The following is a 24,404-nucleotide window of genomic DNA, read 5'->3' on the forward strand; positions in this document are numbered from 1 at the left end:
CTGTCTTAGGCCTAAACCCTTAGCTCCAGCCAGAACAAAAAGCTTGTGGTTCCCCAGATGCATCATGTTGTTTCAGAACTCGATGCCTCTCCCAGACTATTCCTTCTGCTGGCTATGCTGTTCTTTTATGAATTCCTAACCTGTTCTCCAAACAAACTGGGGAGTCATCCCTCCTGCATCCCATCCTGATTTGGGGGTCTTTCATCGGTGTTCCCATGGCTATCCTTCAGGGCTCCTTACAGCTGCTTCACCCACTTCATTGCAATTTCTTGCCTTTTCTGGCTCCACCTTCTCATTTTCTCCCCTTGGTCCTCTTCCTTTGCCCAGCCCTCAAATGCTGGTGTTTCCCAGGGTTGGGATTTCGATTTTCCCCTTTGCTTCTTCTGTACAAATTACACAGGTGAGACCCTCCTGACCCAGGATTCCAGCCACCACCTGTGTGCTTATGACTCCCCAGCTCACTTCTCTATCCTGGCTTTTCCTTCTGAACTCCAGACCCATTATTCCAAGTGCCCGGGGACTTTCCTAATTGGGTGACCCATAGGCCTTACTGTATATCATAATGTTGTAAAGAACTAAAATCGGGACTTCTCTGGAGATGTGGTGGCTAAGACTCTGTGCTCCCAATGCAAGGGGCCCAGGGTTTGACCTCTGGTTAGGGAACGAGATTCCACTTGCTACAACTAAGACTCAGCACAGCCAGATGAAAAAAAAACACGAAAAGAACTGAAATCATTTTTTCCTACTCCTAAGCCAGCTCCTCCCCTGTGTATAATCGTTCCGTCATCGGCACCAGCTTCTACCCTGTCAGTCCGGCCTGAATGCAGAGAGGCATCTCAGAGTACGCTCTTCCCTTTATGGTTCTTCCTGCGCCCACCCAGTTTTCAAGTCATTAACCAAGACCTAATAATCCTACCTTCTAATTACCTCCTGAATCTCTCCCATCCCCCTCATTCTTACCAAATGGCTTTGCTTCGGCCCTCGTCATATCTTTACTGGATAACTGCAGTCACATCTAACTCATCTCTGAAACCAAACCTGGTGCCTTTCAAGCCACCCTGTATGACTGCAGTCAGAGTGATGGTTCTAAAAAGCAAATGTGATCATGCCAGCGCCCTGCTTCAAATCCGTCAGCAATTCCCCAAGCCCTCACCTCCCTCAGCCCTGTCCACAATCCCTTCCATCTGGCCCTTGCTGATCTATGCAGTCTTATCTGTCAACGGTCCTCCACATGGACCCACCTGCTGTTCTGTGCACGCGCCCTCTTCACCCTGCTTCACACCACTGCACCATGGTTCTCCTACTTTCTCCTCCGGAACTCTACCCCCTACACACTTATTTGCCTCTTCACTCCTTCTTGTCTTTTTAGACTCAGCTCAGGTATTAATTATCTCCTTGGGGAAGCTTTCCCTAACCACCACCTCCCAAGGCTTTGTTAGCCGCTGCTCCTAAATTCTCTGAGAGAAACCATCGTGTTTGTCATTTGTTTATTTGTCTGTCTCCTCCGCTAGGCAGGGAGGTCCTCTGGGACAGGGGACAAATATTATTTATTTGTGTATCCCCAGCACTTGGTACAAAGAACAATACATAGTAGATGGTTGATCAATGTTTGATAAAAGAATAAACAATAGCATGCCTTTATGAAATATGCCAGGACGAGGCTGGATTTCAGCCACCCTTGAGTGCTAGAAGCAAGGGGACAACACCATTATCCCCACCTCCCTTCATCTTCAACCTTCATCAGTCCCAGGGATGGAGAAGATATTTTCTACCCTCCAGGCCTCCCAGTCTGCCTGAACTTCTCCCAGCCCTGACTTCTCCCCCTGCACTGTAGATTCCTAGATATGACCATCTACTTGACACTTTCTCTTGGATGCCTAGGGTGTTAAGTCTACCTTAATATAACCAGCTCTAAATTCTCCGCTCATCCCCCCACCCTTCAAACCTGTTCCTCTACAGTCTTTATGATCTCAGAAAATGGCAACAGCTTCCAGTCTGTTGCTCAGGTCAGAACCGCTGAGGTCATCTTGGCCTCATTTTTCGTACTTCCTGTCTGAGCTAACAGCACACATTGTCAGCTTCATGGTGGAGATCCATTTAGAGTCCAACCACATCTCCCCCAACCATGCCCTCCACCCTCGCCCAAGCTTCCCCCCTCGAAGCCTGACTGTTGTACCTCCCTCAGGTGGTATCCTGCTTCCACACAGATTAATCTCCAAATGGCAGCCCGTGGTATCTTATTTCACTTAAGATGAAGGCCAGGGTCCTCTGGTGGCCTCTGAGACCTTTCCTTGGTGAATGGCTTCCTGTCACTTCTCTGCCTTCATCTCCTGCTCCTCACCTCCTTCCTTGCTCTGCCCTGGTGACACTGGCTTCTGTGCTGTTCCTCAAACATGCCAGGCCTTCTCATTTTCTGGTCCTGCTACCTGGAACAACTCTTTCCTCCAGATATTTGTATTTCATTCCCTTTCAATACTTAGATCCCTGATAAAATCTCACTTTATCAGAGAGGCCTTCTCTCACCCCTCTACTGAAACACCAGCTCCTTACAATCACATTCGATCTCCTTATTCTTCTTTACTCTACTTTATAGTATATATATTTGATATATAGTATCTCTTTGCTTATTTATTTGCTCCATACTCCCCCACCCCCATCTTCCTTAGGATGGGGAAGATTCTTGGCCCTCCAGGCTTCATCTCCCCCAGTGCTTGGCAGGCAGTTTGGCTCCTGGCCACTCACCAGCCGGGAACTGTACATGGGTGATTTGATGGGTGTGGCCACAGGGCAGTTGATTCGCTTCTCCTTTTGTCGTCGGTTGCAGAACCAGACCCTCACCACCTCCTTCTCCATGGACAACTGCTCTGCAATCATGGAGATCTCCTCAGAGCTGGGTTTGGGGTTCTACAGAAACCAAAGGGGCAGAGTCATCAGGAGGAGAAGGGAACAGGACCAAGAATCGAAGGTGGGGGAGAGATGTTCCAGGAAGCAGGATAGAATAATAGATGGAGCAAAAGCTTTAGAATCAGACCTAAGATGGAATAGTGGTTTTAGCCCTTACTCTGTGGCCTCAGGAAACTTTCTGAACCTCTCTGAGCCTCAGTCTTACCATCTATGAAAGGAGAGTAATAATGACTACTGTATAGGATTATTGTGGAGACTGAAGGAGGAAATGTGTGTCAACTGCCAAGTGCAGGGCCTGACACAGGGTGGAGGCCCTCCTCTCACTTCTTCTCCAGGAGAAGTTCTGAATAAAGAAGCTGATGAGCTTGGTGGGGCAGGCTGAATCCCCAGAACCCATGCTCCCCTCTTTCCTCATAATCTGAGGAAACCTTCTCTCAGCTGGTTTCTTCCTGCCTACCATAGAATAGGAAATGCTAGTTAAAACGTGTGGACCCACCAAGACTATAGAGGAGATAAGCGTGTGTGTATGTGTGTGTGTGTTAGTCGATAAGTTGTGTCTGACTCTTTGCGGCTCCATGGACTGTAGCCTGCCATGCTCTTCTGTCCATGGAATTTCCCAGGCAAGAGTACTGCAGTGGGTTACCGTTTCCTTCTCCATGGGATCTTCCCAACCCGGGGACTGAACCTGCATCTCTGTGTCTCCTGCGTTGGCAGGTGGATTCTTTCCCACTGAGCCATCAGGAAGCCCATACATTTGTATACACACTCAGATATATATATATATATCCATCACTCCTTTGTTTTGACCACTTCCACCCTCAACTCAGTCTTTGATCTTAGCCCCCTTCCTCTCCTTTCTACAGCCTCCCTGACTCTTGCTGCTCTGAGAAACTTTAGCAAAAGGAAAAGCCAGCTCTCATCATCCTGCCAGCAGGATGCAGCCATCAAGTCCTCAGTCACATGCACGGGGGAATCTGCTGGGTGGGCAGCAGTCCTGGAGGCCTGGGGCCTGAAAGGCAGAACTAGGCCACGGGCACATCCTTGAGGGACCTGAGCGGTGTGGATGGAAACTCTGGAGGCCGGTCCCTAAGGGACCCTGATTAAAGGCTCTTTAGGCCACGCGTGTTTATCCCTCTTCTCTTCCCCGGCTCCCATGGGGCACATAACTGGTATTATTAGCTTCCACGTATTGACTCCAGAATACACTTTTGCTGCAAGTTCAAAACAACGTGTGTATGTAATATGATCACAAGTATTTAAGTGTATGCAAAGTGAAAATGTTAGTCGCTCAGTCATGTCCGATTCTTTACAATTCCCTGGACTGTAGCCTGTCAGGCTCCTCTGTCCATGGAATTCTCCAGGCAACAATACTGGAGTGGGTTGTCATCTCCTTCTCCAGGGGATCTTCCTGACCCAGGGATCGAACCCAGGTCTCCTGCATTGCAGGCAGACTCTTTACCATCTGAGCCACCACAGAAGCAAGTGTACGCAGAAGAAAGAAATAGGACATACGTAGATGACATTTGGTGGTGAATTTTTTCCTACTTCCCTGTGTTTTCCAAATTCTTTACAATGAGTATTTATTTTATGTATATAATTTGAAAAATACAAAGCAATGTGAGGAAGGTAAAGAATATATACACAATGACCTGGCTTTGCTTCCTTTATCTCAACTGGATACAGATACAATCCTCTCCACTAGGATTCTAGATCCCAGTCTAAATCTCTTGGCTCAAGGGATCATGGGTACCAAACAGAGGTCAGAGCCAGCAGGGTCTGTAGGGGAGGAAGTTTCTGGAACCCAGCCTGTTACTCAAACGCCTGGAGAAGGAGCAGGTCTCTGTTTTCTGACCCTTTCCCAGGGCAGGTGTTGGAGGGCTCAGGGATGGTGTCCAAGGACCTGTGCGTGTATGCTCACCCTCCTGTGCAAGTCAGCCCACTTGCCCCCACCCCAAGGATCTGCTCACATCTTGAAATCTCTTCTCCAGAGTCAGACGGATGTTGGTCTCGATGCTGGTCCGCTTCTTCCTCTTCCTCCCGAACACCTCGCTGAGGGCGGGGTAAGAGTTGGGGGTGCTCATGGAGGGGTCCGACGGGGAGGATTCTGCGTGGAGCGGGAGAGGAGAGGAGGCTCAGAGAGGGGAAGGCAGCCGGTGCAGGCTTTGTCTCCCTGGATGTGAGGTCCCATGACCCTCTCCCAGCAGGTCCGTGGACCCTCCCCCCGCAGGGGAGCAGGAATAGCTGGAGAATCCTGCTTTTCCTCGCTGCTCTGGGCAAAGGTCCTCCACGCCTCCCACCTCGGTGCCTCCAGTGTTTGCGGTCATGGTTCAGGGACACCCAGACATCAGCGGCATGTGTGGGTGTGAGTGGGTGAGGGCAGGGCTCCAAGTGACACTCACGGGTCTGTCTTTTACAAGGAGGCCTGGGTGTGAATCCTGAGGGAAATGGGAACTGGGGTTTTGAGCTAAAAGCAATGGCCCTTGGCGGCCGGAGGCTGGTGTGAGGCCACTTCCTTTGCAGCATGAGTGCTGCAGCTGAGGTGGTGTGAGGGGTCAACTGGGAGGGCCCTCCGGAAGCATTCAGGCGCAGACGGGAGTCACGCCAGAAGAGATCAGCAAGGTCCTTTCCCAAAGACCCTAAGACTCTCTCTCTGGTCATCTCAGTTCAGCACTCCAGTCAAACCTGCCAAAGGGACAGCCTGGTGGGGACGCTTCCTTACCCCCTCCCTTGTTTCCATGTGGAAGGACTTTCGAGAGGGCCCCACCCTTGGCTGCCCATCTCCCACTCTCCTCTTTCTCCATAGTAACCACTGGGAAGTGAAGTGTTAGTCACTCAGTCATGTCTGTCTCCTTGTGACACCATGGACTGTAGCCTGCCAGGCTCCTCTCTCCATGGGATTCTCCAGGTAAGAATACTGGAGTGGGTTGCCATTCCCTTCTCCAGGGATCTTCCTGACCCAGGGATCAACCCCGGGTCTCCTGCATTGTAGGCAGAATCTTTACCATCTGAGCCACCAGGGAAGCCCCGTAGTAACCATGAACCCACACTATCTGCAGACTAGAGCCCAGCCCCACCACTGGCTCTGCTCCTCCCTCTCCACCAAGACCAGTGGTTCTCACCCTGGGATGACTTTGTACTACCCCCATTCTTCCCCCAGGGACATCTGGCACTATCTCGTGGCATTTTGGATGTTACAACAGGGGGCAGGCATCTAGTGTGTAGAGACCAAGGATGCTGCTAAATAGCCTATAATTCATGGGACAGCTTCTATGAAAAAGTATTATCTGTCCCAAGATGCTGCTAATGCTGTGGTTAAGAACCCTGTTCCACGCTGTTCCCTGACACCAAACTCTTCCATTCATTATTCCAAATGTTTTGCCCTTGGCTTATACCCTGGGCCTCCTGGAATTGCTTCCATGGCCACCACGTCTGACTGAATCTTCCTGCAAACCCCACTCCTGCTGGAACGCTTTCCCAACCAGTCTGCTGCTGCTGCTGCTAAGTTGCTTCAGTCATGTCCGACTCTGTGCGACCCCATAGACGACAGCCCACCAGGCTCCTCTGTCCCTGGGATTCTCCAGGCAAGAATACTGGAGTGGGTTGCCATTTCCTTCTCCCAACCAGTCTCGCTTTCGGTAACTTGTTGTCCTCTGAAAACCCACTCAAGAATTAACCAGATAAAGATCTTTTGTTGTGCCTGTTGCCTCCTCCTCCCAGCCATGAGACCCTGGAGAGCCCCCTTCCCTATCCCCCTGCTCTAAACACAGTCCAGACAGTAGTCTGGATGTGTTGGCTCTGCAGACCCCACCTTATGGTGACGCCAGGCAGGTCTGGCGTAGGGAATAAAATGGGGCAAGTCTTTGTGGCCACAGACCTGAAGCCATGTCCTGCATGGCTTTTTCCATAATGAGCTGACATTTTCATCTCTATTAGCCTGTCCCCAGTGTCCTATTTTTCTGTTGGTTCCAGACTCAGGAGGAGAGGAAAGGGCCTTGTGCGTTGACCACTGAAAGCCCCAACATAGACCAGCCACCAGCCCCTTTCTGCACATCTTCAAAGGCTGGGGTCCCTCACCTCTGGGATCTAATGCCTGATGATCTGAAGTGGAGCTGATGTAATCATAATAGACATAAAGTGCACAATACATGTAATGCGCTTGAATCATGCCGAAACCACTCCGCAACCCTGGGTCTGTGAAAAAATCGTCTTCCGTGAAAACTAGTCCCTGGAGCCTAAAAGGTTGGGGACCACTGCTCTAAGGCACCATCCATCGTCATGTCCCCAAGGCCTACCTGCATCGTTCAGCCACTTCTCCAGCAGCGGCTTGAGCTTGCACATGTTCTTGAAGCTCAGATTGAGGGCCTCAAATCGTGAGATAGTTGTCTGGCTGAAGTCGTTTCCATACAGCTTTCCCATGGCCAGACCCACATCTCCCTGCATGTAGGGGTGGAGAGGGAGGAACTTGATTGACAGGTCCCTTCTCCCCTTTGTCCACATCCCCCACCATCCTAGCTCCTCGCCACACCTTCCGCGCTCCCACCCATCACCCTGGCTCCCTTCCAGGTTTCTTCCTCTAAGATGGAAACCTGGTCACTTTTCTTCTTAGACTCTGAGTGGTCTGTGCCTTGCCCCTGGCCTGGCTCTCATTCCTCGCCCCACTCCACCAGCAGGGTCCCCGGCTTCCCTACCAATGGCAACTGTGCCTCATTGTTAGGGGACACAGGGGCATAGTGGGTTTGTCCCAAACACCATGAGTTTGAGGTGCTCTTAAACCTACACTTAGGAAGTCCAGTCTCTATTCAGCCCAAGTTCTTCCACCTCCCCAGTCCCAGACCAAACCTGTGTGAAGCCCAGCTTAATACGCCTCTGCTTAAAGGTCTTGGCAAACTTCTCCAGCTCCTCCAGGTCACTGGGCTCATCAGCTCCTCCAGCGCTGGGGAGATGCTTGGGCACCGGGAGATGCTGAGATGCTTCCAGATGGGGTTCTAAAGAAGATCCTGGTAGCCCAGGGCGCCCAACTGCCTAAGAGGAGACACACACCAAGCTCACCCACAAATAGTCAACAGATGAAATGGCATTCTCTGAGCTTTTTGCACTAAAGGCCTGCTTAGAGGCTAACAGGTTAGATTCCTATTATTTCAGTGTTGTGGAAGTGGAAATTGGAGTTTCTGGGAAGGGACTGGGCTTCCCTGGTGGCTCAGTGGTAAAGAATCCCTGCCAATGCAGGAGATGCGGGTTTGATCCCTGGGTTGGGAAGATCCCCTAGAGAAGGAAATGGCAACCCACTCCAGTATACTTGCCTGGGAAACCCCACGGACAGAGGAGCCTGGCGGGCTACAGTCCATGAGGTTGCTCAGACATGACTTAGCGACTAAACAACTAGATGAAGGGACCAGCAGGAGTGGCTGGCGCAGAAACAGCAGGAGTGTGGGACAGGGCGGTGGCCTTTCTGGGTTTTAGCCTATGACTCACAGTTTGACTCTGAGCAGGTAACTTCCTCCTTTCAGTTTTCCACCATAAAAGGAGCTAGCAGGGTTGTCTACAAAGATCCCCAAAACAAATCTCAAAATGGGATAAGGGAAAGGTTGTCTGTCTCGTCTGTTCTTTTCCACAAAGCAAAGTGACTGAGGTGTTCAACAGGCATTAACTGAAGATAACAGAGGGCATCTGAGACTCATTATGTTAATGGAATTTCCATAAAATTCCAAACTCTCGAGACCACCATTTTACTTTCTAAACCATCATTTTCTTTCATGAGAATATTTTGCTTTCTGCTTTTCTTTTTTTTTTAATCAAAGATATTCCACTACCATCCAAGTGCCCCTTGATCACAGTCATCAAGGATGTTGCCAGGAGATGTTCTTTCTTTAATTTATTTTCATAGAACAGACTCTTATACCTGGAATCTAATTTATGCCTACTGGGGTCAGGAGTAAATCCAACTCGTCCATGAAAAAGGAACGGAGCCCAGGCTTGGGGTCCTCAGGGGCTTGTATCCAGGGCAGCGGCTGCTACCCGAGTGGATGAAGTGGCCTAAGTCCACTCTTTTCTCTTCCTTCCCAGTTTACTCCTTTCCAAGACTGGGGTTAACTTTAGTCTTTTCTTCAGGCCTCCCATTCAGACAGGCAACCTTGTGGTAACCAGAGAAAAGTTAAGGGCTCTTTTCCTCGAGGGAGGCTCTTTTAGAACAGAATGATTTGAAACCATTAGGCTTTGAACCTTTTCAGTGGGAGACTGGGTGGTGCAGACCAGACCCTCAGGACAAAGCCTATCGCCCACCTTCACATCCAATCAGGTGCAGAATTGCTTTGAGTCAGCTTCCCCCACATCCTCTGGCAGCCCCTTCTTTCTGCCCTTACTTGTTGCTGTTGTTCAGTTACTAAGTCATATCTGACTCTTCGACCCCACGGGCTGCAGCACACCAGGCTTCCCTGTCCTTCACTGTCTCTTGGAGTTTGCTCAAACTCATGTCCATTGAGTCAGTGACGCTATCTAACCGTCTCATCCTCTACCCTTATTGCTACCACTCTAAGCAGGTCTATTTACTGCTGCCTCAGGATGATCTTAATAATCTTCCAAACAGTCTTTCTGCTTCTGGTCTCACCTGGCTCTTGTGTTATAAGTCATATGAGTTGATCTTCAGAACCCTCTAAGATTTATTCCAGATCCAAGTCTGGTGATGAGATTCCGCTAGCAGTAAGGAAGAGGTCTGAGAGCTTAGGACACTGGTGTCCTTGTGTCTCTTAGCCACTAGGTGGCACCCTCGGCTCTTCCAGAAGTTCAGTGGACTCCCGCACTGTAAAGTGAAGTCAAGTCGCCCAGTCGTGTCCGACTCTTTGCGACTCCATGGACTGTAGCCCACCAGGCTCCTCCATCCATGGAATTTTCTAGGCAAGAGTACTGGAGTGGGTTGCCATTTGGGGCAATCCACGGGGATCTTAGCACAGAGAAGGGATTAGGATCTCTGCAGTCATTCCCAGCTCTTGTACACGTCGGATTCTGCAGAGCCATCTCATGCAGTGGTGCAGGGGTTAACTGCACAGGGGCAGCTAAATGAGGGGGAGGGGTGGCAGCTCTGATGTAACTCCAGCTGCTCTGGCCAAGCCACATTCCCTGGTGTGAGGCTGCCTCTGGCCAGAGGAAGCGGTGTCTTTTTTTCTCACTGGCAAACAGGTGCTGTGGGGCGCCAGGGCAGCTCTGCAAAGGGCCCTCTTGCAGACCTCAGTCCTCCTAACCTAGGCACCTGTCCACTACAGAAGCCAATCTAGAAAAGCAGTTATATATATATATATTTATTTATTATTATTATTATTATTTTGGCTCTGCCATGTGGCACATGAAATCTGTTTCCTGACCAGGGATTGAACCTGTGCTCCCTGAAGTGGAAGCACAGAGTTCCCTGGTGGTGGTTCCCTGGACCACCGGGGAAGTCCCTCAAAGAGTGGTTCTTAAGAGAGGCCCACAGATGAGAGACCTTGTCTTGGTGTTCTCCTGACATCAAGCCTGTGGATCTCTGGTCTCCCCCTTGGGACTTGAGAGTACCAGGAGGGCTGGCAGTAACTTTAGTGTCCCTGGAAAGTTAGTTGAGCCCTGCAGAGGACTGATGCAGGGGCCTGATCGGGAATGGAATGGAATGCACGGATCCAGAGCAGGCTAGCCCAGGGGCTGGAATATCTGGCTTCTAATTCTGGCTCCACAAGTGACACTGGGTCACTCATTTCCTCCGACTGTGGCTTGAATTTCCTCCTCTTTGTCAATGGGGACAATCCCTTGCTATTCGCTCTCCCCAGAGGGAGAAACCAAGGAGTGTAACTCCATCAAGAGCTGAGAAGTTCCTAGAGGGGACAGGAGGAACACGCATGTTTACCTGGGATGTGAGGCCAGGCCCTGTCTGCGGGAGGAGGAGCGAGCTCTGTTGCTGCGGAAAGGGGAGAAGATTTGGCTGCAGACCTGGGTGAAAGGGGAAGAGCAAAGCAACAAATGCATAAAATCCAGGCCAGCTGGAAGACATGCTCTACCCGATAACTGTCCCCACCCTCCTGCTATCTAATCCCCCCCAGCCCCCCATGGAGCCCTGAGGAGAGGCCCCCACGGGCACTGTCAGGATTGCCACACACAGGTGGAGGTGAATCAGACATGGGGATAAACAGATGTAAACAGCAGTCCCCAAACCAGTCCTTCTGCTTGCCTGCCTGCCTGGAGTGGTACAAAGGCTGAGGAGGGTCAAGGAAGCCAGCTCTGGGATCTGATAACTGGGCCTGAAGAAACCCAAGGTGGGAAGGAAATGAGGGGGGTGACTACCCAGAATTCAAGCTGGGGCTGAGGGTTTTCGTTTTGCCTGCAGAAGTAGCTGGGATGGCTAGAGAGGCCTAGCCACATCTGCAAAGATGCCAGGTCAAAGGAACGGAGCAATACAGCTCTAAAGGGCAGCAGACAAGTGCCAGAGGCTCTTGGCCGGACCCAGACGTTGTACATTTGGGAGGAAGGGCTAAGAGAGAGAAGGGAAGCGCCCAGGCCAAGCTTCTGGCAACTCTCTCTGGTGGTATGGACTCTATCTGCTTGTTCACACTGCCTGAGGTCTGCTTCCTCCTTCTTGCTCCAGGAGAACTGTCCATGAAGCGCTCTGCCTGGTTGGTGGTCATGACAATGGCCTCCCTCTAAGAAGAGCCACAGCCAGGAACTGTCACTCTCCTTATGGGAATGGAGCCATCCGACTACCAAAGCACGTGACGGGGCAGGTCACCCCATGCACTCAGCACAGAGCAGAACCTTGGGGTCTCTGTTGTCCCTAAGCTGTTCTGGGTCACTGATGTGTAGCATCTAGTGAGGCTGACCACTGTACTCTTCAGAATGAAGAGCTGCTACACATCAGTGACCCAGAACAGATTAGGGACAACAGAGACCCTGAAGGCTTAATTTTTCCTTATTAAAATACATAGGCAAGAAAAATAAAATACACAGGCAAATTTGCAGCAACATGGATGGGCCTAGAGACGCTCATATTGAGTGAAGTAAGTCAGATAGAGAAGAAACATCCTATGACATTCTTTATATATGGAATATGAGGAGAAGTGATTTACTCAAGACAAATGAACTTATTTACAAAACAGAAAGAGACTCAGTGGCTTAGAGAACAAATTTATGGTTGCTGGAGGAATAATAAGGGGGAAGGGACAGCTAGGGAGTTTGGGGTGGACATGCACACACCACTGTATTTAAAATGGATACCTACCAAGGACCTACTGTCTAGCACAGAGTACTCTGCTCAGTGTTATGTGGCAGCCTGGATGGGAGGGGAGTTCAGGGAAGAATGGATACCTGTGTATGTATGGCTGGGTCCCTTCATTGTTCACTGGAAACATCATAACATTGTTAACTGGTTATATCCCAACACAAAATAAAATGGTTTTTTTTAAATAATAATAAAGTTTAAAAATACGTAAGCAAGAAAGCTCCTATAAAGAACCCTGTACTGAGAGTCAGAGGCATGAGAACTGTGATCTGATGTTTACGTTGCATTTTGAAATGTACAAAGCCCTCTCACATGCATTATTTCAAATAGCTCTCAGTAACCTTGTGAGGCAGAGTTTTATTATGATTCCATTTTTAGGAAGGAGAAAAAGGAACCTCAGAGAGGTCAGGTAAGGTTCTCAAGGAGACCCAGCTAGTAAGTGACTTTTTTAAACCAATGAGTTTTTCTGATTCCAAATACTAAACTGTATTCCCCCTCTGTGTCACACGCTCGCCTCATTGGTTATATGCCTGAGCCAGTTTCACAGTACCATTTTTCAAAAGAAATAGAATTAACTGTTATCTTCCCTTTCCTACGTCAGGAATAGGATGTATACTGTTTAGTGAATGCAGAGACTCACAGATTCACATATGTCCTCATTCGTCATCATCATAGCACTCTGAGATGACTTGGAAACTAAGGATACCTATCACTGGGGCAGGTGCTAAGGACAGAAGGCAAGGTTGCGTTTTCGTCAGGTTCTGGATCTCTAAAGCCTCTCTTTGGGATTTGAACAGTGGAGAGAAGCTTAGACTTCATCACTTTCAGCTCTAGTTGGTGGAGGTGGGAGATGGCGAGGCAGTACCATGCAACGCCCAAAAAATGGGTTTCTGACAGACTGTCACGGAACTTTCTAGTAGGTCACTGGTGACCTCATAGGACCACCTACCATTCGAGGTTATTTTTAAAGATGTCAGAAAAATCCCTCCACAGAACTCCTGGCATGTCAAGCTCAAGAAATGTTAGTTATTACTGTGAATATTCTAATCTGCTTGCTCTTGTCAACGAGAAGTTCTCTGCGAGGAACTTGCCTGTAGGAGGAAACGCGAGAATGCTCTGCATAGCCTGTGGGTGGCGCTGCCGCCCCACACAAATGGAATTCCAGCTTCCCGAGAGCCGGCGTCTATTTCCACATCCTGAGTCCTGGGGAGGTTTCCAAGGAACTGGGACTGCGTTTCCCAAAGAGCTCCTCCTTCCTTGCTCTGCCCTGGCTCTGCCACCCTTTACCTTCGGTCTCAACTGGTCATGAAATTAAGGAAGAGGGGAGAAGGAAGAGGAGAAGGATTCTCAACCTGAAGGGCAAAACCAGGTCCCTTCTTCAGGCCCTGAGCTGGATAAGCCGCTCTTAAAACCAGAGGGTGAGCCGATCACCCACCAACCCTAACGTAGCACTAGTGGTAAAGAACCCGCTTGCCTGTGCAGGAGACATAAGAGACTCGGGTTCGACCCCTGGATGGGGAAGATTCCCCTGGAGAAGGAAACTGCATCCCACTCCAGTATTCTTGCCTGGAAAATCCCATGGATTCCCCATAGGGATGCCAAGAGTTGGACATGACTGAAGTGACTTAGCACACACACACCCACATGAGTTGGTCACCCACACCTCACACTTGGGTCCCAGCAGGCAGGAGCAGCCCTTTACCGCCCTTATCTGTATAGAAAACCCCCAGGGTTCTCACCTTGCTGCCCAGGCTGGCTCTGAGATAGCAGGAACTGGGAAACAGACTGTAGGTGTCCGGGAACCAGCACGAGCTGCTGGAGTGGGTGGAGGGAGGCCATGTCCTATGCGGGGCGACACAGACATCATAGAATTTACAAGCTGAGAGTGTGGGCTCCATCCACCTGCTGCCTGTCTGTCCCAAGGGTATCCACCGGGAACTTGCCCTATGCCTCTGTGTGGCCCTGTATTTGGCACATAGCAGCTACCCCGTTAATGTTGCTATTGATACACCGCCTGCCCTCAGTCAAGCCATGCCTTGCAGCCTGTTGTTACTTAACCTTGCCTTGTTATTTAACTCTCGTGTGTGTCAGAACTGTCTCCCAGCTAGACTGATAATGCCCCGAGGACACAGACTGTGGGTATTACCCATCTCTCAGAGGTTTACCCTAGAAATGACACGCAATACACACATTTTTTTTTAAATCTCATGCCATTTGATTATACTTAAAGCCATTTTCATCTTGGCCGTTTCCAGGGTCTAAACCATTCCCGGAGGAAGAAGCCCATTACTTGCTCATAATAAAAACGCTTTGATGAAACAGAAAGTCCATTTCCCCTTGGGGTTCCTCCCATTAGCCCCCGCAAAGAGAAATACCAGTCCCAATATCCAGGGACCTGGGAGTCCTCTGTGATCTGGACCCGCGGGAGTCTGTGATCCCCACAGGACCGAGCTTAGGTCTGTGCACCAAGAAAAGGCTTGGTAAATCCTTGCTGAAAAGAAGTGAAAGAATAAATGCACACTCTACCCTTAAATAGTTCTAGGGAAGGGGCGGCTCATTCTTCCCTGGGGGAGTCCATATCAAATCAGGGACTCACCCTGTGGACATCCAGCCTTCTCAGACATGTGTCATTACTATTTCAGGAGCCCCTTTATTCCTTCTAGCATGACAAACTCTTGAGGAAGAAGAATGGGCTTATTGGGGACAGAAGTGCTCTGTAACCATAGCTGTCATCGTGGGGCTCCACTGAATATGGCTGGCAGACCCCAGCCTTATAGCTGTGAGCTCTGTCATTTTGGCAAGACAGGCTGCTTTTTCTCCCAAAGGGGTGGAGACCTCCCTCTTTGCCTAAGTAGCCAGGCTTCATCTTTCTGAGGATTGTCTGGTGACCCTAGCCCCACCTCAGACATCCATGTTTCCCTGCAGGGGATTCTTTGGCCCAATCTGGATGCACTGAGAGCCAGGTCCAGAGGTGAAGCGTTTTGCAGGAGGCTTGCCTGAAACTCTCTGGCCCGCTGAGACTATTAGGGCTCCCCGACTTGAGCTGGCATTTACCCCAGACATTTGATTTCCGGGCATCATGGCAGGTCCTTGACTCAGGTGGCATGGTCGATGAGAGAGAGTCTGCTGCAGGGAGTCGCTGAGGTCCTCAGTTTTAATCTGTAAGCGGAGGCAGGGAGGAGAATCATCAGTTCAGGACCCCTTAGGCAGATGGCAGGCAGAGGCAGGAGATAGATGTTCAACAAGCCCCAAGAGTCAAAGAACTCGCACAGCGCCTATTGGGCTGCAACTTGATTTTCCTGCCTGTGTGAGTCCTTTAGGTCAGGGCAGCTGGTAAGGGACAGAGGTTGAGAGGTTCACAGGGGTAAATGTCCTCAAGACGGGGGGAGGTCCACCTGGATTGATTGCTCCTGAACACCACGGCCTGTGCTGGTATGCACAGCAGTATACGTTCCTCCTCACTAAAACTCAAAAATGAGGAATTTTTGTAGTGACTGCAAACATTTCTTTCAGACTGTTGTTCTTTTTTCTTGGGGGTGGCATGTTAGAATCTCTTTTTGGAAATGATAGTGCTCCTCAATGGTGTTTTTATTCCATTTTATTTATTTAGTTAGTTACGGCTGGGCTGGGCCCCACTGCTGTGCAGGTTTCTCTCTAGCTGTGGTGAACAGGGGCTGCTCTCCAGTTGCAGTGCACGGGCCTCTCTTGTTGTGGAGCATGGGCTTTAGAGTGCACAGGCTTCAGTAGTTGCCGTTTGAGGGCTCAGTGGTTGTGGCGGGCTTAGTTGCTTCACAGCATGTGGGATCTTCCCAGATCAGGGATCAAACCCATGCCTCCTGCATTGGCAGGTGGATTCTTTACCACTGAGCCACCAGAGAAGGCCCCTAAATGGTATTTTTAAAACTCCCCACTTTATAAAGTTTAAAAAAAGGAAAAGGCAGTTCTTTACTAATCTCCCTTATATTCTGTTTTTTATTTTCCTGGTCCACAAAATCCCAAAGCCTGGGAACCAGCTTCCCTCCATTCCCCCATGTTTTCTACACTAACCTTCCCTCTGCGAGCTGAGTTGCTTTGGCAGTCAGCTTCCTTAGCCATGCGGCTTGGGTGACAGACCTTGCCTGTCTCCCTACAGGTGGGGACATGCTCCCTCACAGTCACTGCTGAAGTTGCAGCCTGAGGGGCCTGTGGTGGTTTCCACACTCTCTCCAGCCTCTACCACCCTTCAGTGGCAGCACCAACCACCCACCTGTGGGTTTTCCAGGTGTCCAAGGGCAGGGCAGGAAGTTCTACCTGTGCCCACCCCTCCTCCCACCCTGAGAACAACTACCCTCTTGCAGCCTTTCAAAAAGTCCATTGTGGGGGTGGAGGGTGGGTAGGGAGTATGCAAGGGACTCTGAATTCATATAATACAGCAGGGAGCTTGGGATCCAGACAGAACCTTATAAAAGACATGGTGTGGGGGGGGGGCGGGTATGGCTCTGCTGGAAGCTCTTGTCCATAGGAATCTTGGCTTAAACTATTTTCTTGGTCTATGCTGGGAATATCACTGTCACCCTGGAATCTTTCATGTCTGCATTAGTTTAACACAAGTCAAAGCTTCAGACTAACAGCTCTACTTGTGCTCAACCACTGTGGGAAATGGTGCTTTGGATCACTAAAGAAAGAACTCCATATGGTTGGAGAGTTAGGAAGATCTTGTTGAGTGACACAGACCAAGGGGGGAGCCCATGTCCTAATGGTACTTTGTACCTAGCGGCAACCCCACGCGTGTTAAATGAATCAAAGACACAGAGTCTCTCTCCCCATCCTCCATTGGGATACAGTGAGGAAAACATCGAACAGGGAGCTAGAACCTGTTTCTAGTCCTAACTCTGACCCTAGTTTACAACATAACCTTGAGCAATCATTTCGTCTCTGTGAGACTTGGTTTCCCCATTCTACATGATTTTTCTTTCGCTCCTCCAGGTTGCTACAGTGCTCTTAGATAAAGCAGATCTAAGCAGCACCAGGGAAGCCCTGCTTGTACCAAAAGTGATAGGAAGATGGTCCTTTTAGCGATGGTCTTTGTACGTCTTTCCTCTCTTTCTTCACCTAAGGAGACTATTCTGGAAACTTGGAAGCAAAGAGGAGGAAGCCAGAGTGTCAGAAAACAGCCCAGTGGGGGCAGAGAGTTAGACATCCAGAAAACTTCAAAGGCACAGCCCCCTAGGAGTGATCTCCAGAACATCCTCCGTCCCCACCCTCAATGCCCTTCAGCTCTCCCCACCCCACCTACCATACTTGGCATCCCCATCTAAGAAGCTCCGGTGACCTAGTTCTTCCCCCAGAAGTTAGAGTTTTCACATCCTAGATTCCGGGGAAACATTTGTTGGCAGATTTTGGAAAGCTCAAAATAGATGATAAACTACTTATTTCAGATCACCACCAAGCTCAAGCTTTGCTCAGAGAGGAGATTTTACGTAAGCAAAGCCTCCCTTTCCCACATGCCTGCCTCTTGTGCAGCCCCCTCGCGCTCCCGGGCATCCCTTATCCCCAGTGGGGATACGTGAGACAGGATGGAGGAAGGGAGACGGAGGGAGAACATGGAAAATCGGAGCTCACAGCACGCTGGTGGAACCGCCGCAGGCAGCTTGGCAGGACTCCAGCTCGGAGGCAAGTGGCAGGGTTCCTTTATAGACTCATTATGCGCAATGGGGAGATAAGAAGGTGCAGCTATGACAGAGCTTGAAAACATGTGCTTTGCCTCCAACCTGAGTGCTATCTGTTAGAATCAGTGCCAGGTCTTCCTGCAACACTTAATTTCAGAAACCAGCGCCATCATAAAAGAAAATGCACCCTTTCATCTGCTTCCTGGATCAATTGCCCTCCACGTTCTTTCAGGGGCCCTGCCGACCTCCCACTTCTGAAAATGAGGTTCCTGATAGCAAAACATCCCCCTGGGTGTTAGCCTGGGGGTGTTCTGACAACTCCGTGTGTTACTCTTCTGAGGTTTTGCTTTATTGACACCTTATTCTTCCATTTTTCATCATTTACTACCCCTTGGATATGAGTTGCTGATGGTGAACCCCAAAGAAGGCAATCCTAAACAAACCAATTTGAAAGACAGCAAAGCAGAAGACTTTTTCTGTGACAAGTTCTAAAATCTCCGCTTTGGTCACTGAGTCTCAGAAAGAGTTGAACTGGACGAGGAGGAGAAGAGACACAGCAGCAACTCTGTCTGCCTCCCATGCCCCTCCCGCCCCCCCCCCTCCCCCCCCGCACACTTCTCTGATTACTCTCTGAAAGTTCAGAGGCTAAGAAACTAAGAAAATCAAGTCCCTTCCAAATCCAAAAATCCCTCTCATGGCTGTCAAATGGAAAAGACTGGAGCCTTTCCAGGCAGCTGGGTGTTGGCTGTGGATCGGGACGATGAGATAGAGAGACTTCTGTTGGGTCCCACTGACTTATCACGTGAGAACCAGAGGCAAATTGGACGAAAACCCAATTTTCCGCATACTTGTGAAAACCCCACCAAACCCACAGCCTCCCTGAAACCGTGCAGACCATCCGCAAGGTCCCTTTGGAGCATCTTTCCACGCCAGTGGATTAATTCTCCAGGTCCTGTTGTGATGGACCGATCCCTGGGGACATGAGCCACCACAGAGGGCTCTGCCAGGTCAAGGCCCGGTCAAGGCCATCGATCACTCTGTCCATCTATTAGACACAGTTAGTTAGTTTAGGATCTTCTCTACCCATTGTGCTGTGCAAAGGTGTTACACTGAGTCTTGGGTAGTGACCAGAGAGGTAAAGAGGTATCATGGGCGATTATCTTTTCTAATCCCAGCAAACTCCCTGACATCACCTGCTATAGAAAGCAATAAATAGTCTCGTTCTGGGAAGAGAGGGCCCTTTATGATGAACTGGAAACCCTTCAAACATTCCTTACTTAGCTTCACCTCCCAGTCAGGAAGTTTGAAGACAAGTGCTTATCTTACTATCTCATGGAAACCAGGAGTGCTTCAGAGATGGGTGTAAAGTTATACAACAGGACACTGGCTAAACCCTGGCAAGGGAATGGTCCTCTGACCCTCCCCTGGCACTCTTTCTACAAAACAGTATTACACATTTTCCAGGGATGAGAGAGAGAACGGATTATAGGTGATGGAAAAGGTGATGCTGTGGTCCACCCATACACTTGAACCTCCTTGTTAACCATCTGACAGGCCATGGGGGGCTGGAGTACTTAGCCTTAGCCCCCTCCCCGTGACATTTCACATGGCCCTCTCCTGGGGGGAAAACAGCCCGACACTAATGAATATATCACTGGCGATGAAAATGATCAAAGCTGTAGTGCCAGTTGCATAACTCGTTTGTGGAAAGTGTTTCATAAACATTTCACAAGAAGGAGAATTTCAAAGCGTGAACATCTCCCAACCTGCCTTCAATTACAGGCAAGATTTTTTTTTTTTTTTTTTTTGGTTGTTATTTATCCCTCCCCCCGCCCCTTCTATACTTCTCCAGAGCAGTGAGGAAGAGTTTCTGTTTTGTAACTTATCTATAAAAGAGTTGACAAACATTTTGCTAATGAATGATCCTAAAAATACATTCCAAGTAGTGGAATGGGGCAGGCAGGTAACTCAGATGAACAAGGCTGAGAGTCCCCTAAGAGATGCTGGCTGTATTTTTGCCCAAAGGACTCTCCTTTCTCCAGGGCTCTTGATTGCTTCCCATGAGTCCAAGGCTCCCGCCCTTTTGGGTGCCCGTGGGAAGTGCCTGGGGAAAAAGAGATGGACTGGATGAGGTCTAGTCAGGTCTATGACAGACTAGCCTAGATGCACCTTCTTTAAAAAACAGTTTTGTGGGTGTTTTCTTTTCAATTAGGTGTGCTGGGTCTTCATTGCAGTGTGAGGGTTTTCTCTGCTGTGGTGAGTGGGGGCTACTCTTTGTGGCAGTGCATGGACTTCCCATTGTGGTAGCTTCTCTTGTAGAGTGGGCTTCCCAAGTACATTAACGGTCAAGAATCTGCCTCCAGTGCAGGAGATGTGGGTTCGATCCCTGGGTCGTGAAGATCCCTGGGAGAAGGAAATAGCAACCCATTCCAGTATTCTTGCTTGGGAAATCCCATGGACAGATGAGCCTGGTGGGCTACAGGCCGTGGTGTCGCAAAAGAGTTGGACATGACTTAGCCACTGAACAGTAGGAAATCTCGCTGTGGAGCACAGGCTCTAGGCGTCCAGGCTTCAAGAGCGGCAGCACGTGGGCTCAGTAGTTGTGACCCCCTAGCTTCGTTGCTCCGCGGCATGTGGAGTCTTCCCAGATCAGGGACGGAACCCCTGTCCCCTGCATTGGCAGGTGGATTCTTATCCACAGTACCACCAGAGAAGTTCCTACATGCACCTTTTCCTGTACACTTTGGAATCTTCTCTTGGACAGCTCTGAACTTCTAGACCAAGAGTGATGAAGTGAGGAGACATGGAGTTCTTTAATAAACATACAATTTCTTAGGAGGGTGGGGCCACTTGGAGTTGTTCCTTCCTGAAAAGAAGCTTCCCATAGAGGCCTCCTTGTTCTTCCTGCTTGTGCCTCCTCTGGAAATGCAACATGCTTATCAGTCCTGTTATTTAATGCTTTGGCTTCAGTTCTTAGCACACAGCACTGCTAGTACTGACACATGTCTGAAAAAACCCCATCATTTTAAGCCCATAAAAGTTTTCTTCTCCCTCTGGCATTCAGGTCCATGCATTCAAGCTTAAAAACTCTAGGAAGGGGCTGTGCTCTCTGGGAGGTCACATCCTCATGGATTATTTTCGGTGCCCAGGACTTAAACCACTTTAACCACTGTGCTGCTTTCTAGCCCTCTGGAGACACCAGCAGCATCTGCTTCCAGTGAAGAGCTGGATTAATGCTAGCTCTCTTTATAGACCCTGATTTTTTGTTTTTGTTTTTGTTTTTTTGGCCTCTCCACTTGACTTGCAGGATCTTAGTTCCCTAACCAGGGACTAAACCTGGGCGGCGGCAGTGAAAGTGCTGAGTCCTAATCACTGGACAGCCAGGGAATTCTTAATCCTGATCTCTTTTGAATCAGAGTCTTCTAGTTATTCTGGCCACCTGCCTGGTCGATAAGAGGTGTGGAGTGCCTCTCTGATTCTTTGACTGGGAAAGAGTGCCACAGAGAACTGTTGATTCACCCCCATAGATGGCTGTTCTGCCTCCCAAATAAGTGAAATGGCCAGAAGAAGGGGTGGGGAGGGCTGGGGCTAGAAAGGCTGAACATGGAATCAAACTCTGAAAACCTCTTGCTAGTGGCTGTTCTTGGGAACTCTCTGATGTGTGAATGCTGGTGGTCGTCACACTGGGTTCTTCTGCATACACTGGGCTGCACATCATGGAAGGACCTTGTGATTCATTTCAGAGCAGAGGGTAGGGGAAAAAAGAACACATCCAGGAAACAAGCACAAGGCTCAGAATTAACCAGAAGACCTGACTTTGGGCTCCATGTCTGCCTCTAAAGACCTACATGATCTTATATTTAGTTATTTCACTCATCTCTCTAGGCCTAGATTATGCATCCATGAAAGGAAGAAAATACGCCAGATGGAATCTACTCAAGAAATTTGTCATGTACGAAAGAGAGAGTTGGAGTTGACTTGTGAGCACACAGGTATCTTTATTGAGTCACTAGACCCATTTCGGAGAAGGCAATGGCAACCTACTCCAGTACTCTTGCCTGGAAAATCCCATGGACAGAGGAGCCTGGTAGGCTGCAGTCCATGGGGTCACGAAGAGTCGGGCACGACTGAGCGACTTCACTTTCATGCATTGGAGAAGGAAATGGCAGCCCACTCCAGTGTTCTTGCCTGGAGAATCCCAGGGACGGGGGAGCCTGGTGGGCTGCCGTCTATGGGGTCGCACAGAGTCGGACACGACTGAAGGGACTTAGCAGCAGCAGCAGCAGACCCATTTTACTAGACTGAGGTTTAGAAAAGTTAAGAAACTTGCTAAAAGTTACTTACTGCTGGTAAATCTGGGATTTCAATCCACATCTGTCTGATTGCATAGTTCTACATGAACCTGACTACCATGTGTGATAAAACCATAGACGCTTCAAGGAAGCTTTGTGCAGACTGCTGTCAAGTGCATGGCAGACATGCAACAAGTGTTGATTCCTTCCCTTTCCCATCAGAACTCAAAGGAAGTGTAGCTACAACCTGGTTCAAATGGTGCATTTTACAGCGCTGACTCTGATTTCTCCTCTGGAGAAATCAGGGCAACCCAGCTAGAGATGCAGTCAAGCCAAGTCTGGTGACCAAGTCAGGGCCCCTGGGAACAGGTCTCTGAACGTTCCAGCCGGTGTTCAGTCCACTCCCCTACACAGCGGCAGGACTCTCTCTCTTGTTTCTATCACTCTGGGGTTGTTGCCCATTCTGGCTCCTGAAGTCACTCAGTAGTAACCCTAATCCCATTGCTCTAATAAGATTTAATCTCAGTCCTGCTTCAGAGTTCTCCATTACTTCACTGGGTAAGGTTCAGATGCAGATAAAGCACACATCTGCCTGATGTGTAACCTGATACACTTGGTTTGGGAACCAGCATTTTTGTATTCCCTTGACTTTCACACGGACAACTTAACTCCAGGGGGGTTGACATTTGCTCTTTTCCTCCCTCATCACGAGGACAGGGGAAGAGAAGGCTCAGACACACCACGATATTCTCACACTACGGTATGTTGTTCTCTGGGGTCCAAAGGAGACTACCTGTGCACACACACAGCACCAACTTGCAGTCATGAAGTGCTACATAGATTAGTTCCAAGAGCATCAGCTCAAGAAAGGGAAAAAGTAATATTTTAAAAATACTTTAGGGCTTCCCTGGTGGCTCAGCGGCAAAGAGCCACATGCCAGTGCATGAGACGCGGGTTCGATCCCTGGACCAGGAAGATCCCACAAGTCACGGAGCAACTAAGTCTGTGTGCCACGACTACTGAGCCTGTGTTCCAGAGCCTGCGAACCACAACTACGTGCCACAACCAATGAGGCACACGTGCCTAGAGCAAGTGCTCCACAACACGAGAAGCCACCGCAATAAAAAACCGACTCACTGCAACTAGAGATTAGCTCCTGCTCACCGCAACTAGAGAAAAGTTCCCGCAGCAACGGAGACCCAGCACAGCCCAAAATGAATAAATAAAATTATAATAAAAACATAAGTACTTTCAAATGGATCAGCATTTGTTCTTCATGATAACTCAATGAGGAAAATAATCCTATCAAGCCATTTTTACAGATGTAGGAACCAAGACTAGAGAAATTAATAGACCCATCACACAGCCAGGAAGAGCAGAGCCTGACTTTCTGTTTGCATCTTTGGCTCCCAGACCCTCCCTTCATTTGCCCGTACCACTCTGTAAGGCATCCCATTCTGTTTCCGCCTAGAATTTCCTACCTAAAAATGAACTTGTTGACCTCTACCTCTTCAGTGAGCCATGCTGTTTTCACATGTGGTACACAGTTGGTGTACAGGTTTCCACAAGTGGAGCCTGGGATTTTTGCACGGATGTGGGGCTGCCACAGTGATCAAAAGTAAACTTTCAACAAGTCTGAATGGGAGTCTCTTTGACATCCCCTGGGGAACTGCCTGTGACCTGGAAGCCTGTCTCTGAAAGGCTGAGCGTTGGCTATAAGTGCAAGTAAAAGGCTTTCCCTGGTAACGTTCATATTTGAGAATAGTCTTCTAAGTAAGGCTGAGGTCCTTGTCTCTTGTATTCTTCTGGTGCCCTGGATAAAGGGATGTGTCTCTGTGGCCCTCTGATCCCGCATCTTTTCTAGTAGCAGTGGAGCATATGGTCTTCCAAGCGGCTTTAGATATAGCTTTTTCTGCCCCATAAAGTTCCCCTTCCCAGTTTAATTCAATAAACATTTAGTATGCACCTATTGTATTCCAAGAGTAACTGTGACACAAAGGTGAACAGGGACCTCCCAGATCAGTTAGGAGATGGCAAGTAAAACTGCAGTCACCTACACAGCCTGGTTAGGAGGGGAATTTGGGGGAGAAGGGATACATGTATGTGAATGGCTGAGACCTTTGCAGTCCACCTGAAGCTATCACAGCATTGTTGATCAGTGCCACTCCAATATAAAATACAAAGCTTAAAAACATAGATAAGTAATGAAACAAACAAAAACATCACCTACAGTGCAATGCTGAAGGCAATGGGGATGCAGTGCTGCGGTGGTCGCATGGGAAGGTTGTGAGTTGCTTTGTCAGGGCAGAGGACAGATAACCAGAAAAA

The 24,404-nt window shown here is 49.2% G+C and overlaps 1 protein-coding gene across 2 annotated transcripts in view; it reads right to left on the reverse strand.

Moving 5' to 3' along the window:
• POU2F3 (POU class 2 homeobox 3) overlaps positions 1-24,404 on the reverse strand; it is an 86,152-nt gene that overhangs the window by 6,819 nt on the left and 54,929 nt on the right. For both annotated transcript variants that reach the window (XM_018059651.1, XM_018059652.1), the window contains 7 exons: positions 15,191-15,295; positions 13,876-13,978; positions 10,772-10,854; positions 7,744-7,926; positions 7,197-7,338; positions 4,872-5,008; positions 2,743-2,904 (listed from right to left, as the gene is read on the reverse strand). In XM_018059651.1, the coding sequence (XP_017915140.1) occupies positions 2,743-2,904; positions 4,872-5,008; positions 7,197-7,338; positions 7,744-7,926; positions 10,772-10,854; positions 13,876-13,978; positions 15,191-15,295 (915 nt within the window). The remainder of the gene's footprint in view (positions 1-2,742; positions 2,905-4,871; positions 5,009-7,196; positions 7,339-7,743; positions 7,927-10,771; positions 10,855-13,875; positions 13,979-15,190; positions 15,296-24,404) is intronic.

Source organism: Capra hircus, chromosome 15, assembly GCF_001704415.2.
Source record: "Capra hircus breed San Clemente chromosome 15, ASM170441v1, whole genome shotgun sequence".
Classification (NCBI taxonomy): Eukaryota; Metazoa; Chordata; class Mammalia; order Artiodactyla; family Bovidae; genus Capra; species Capra hircus.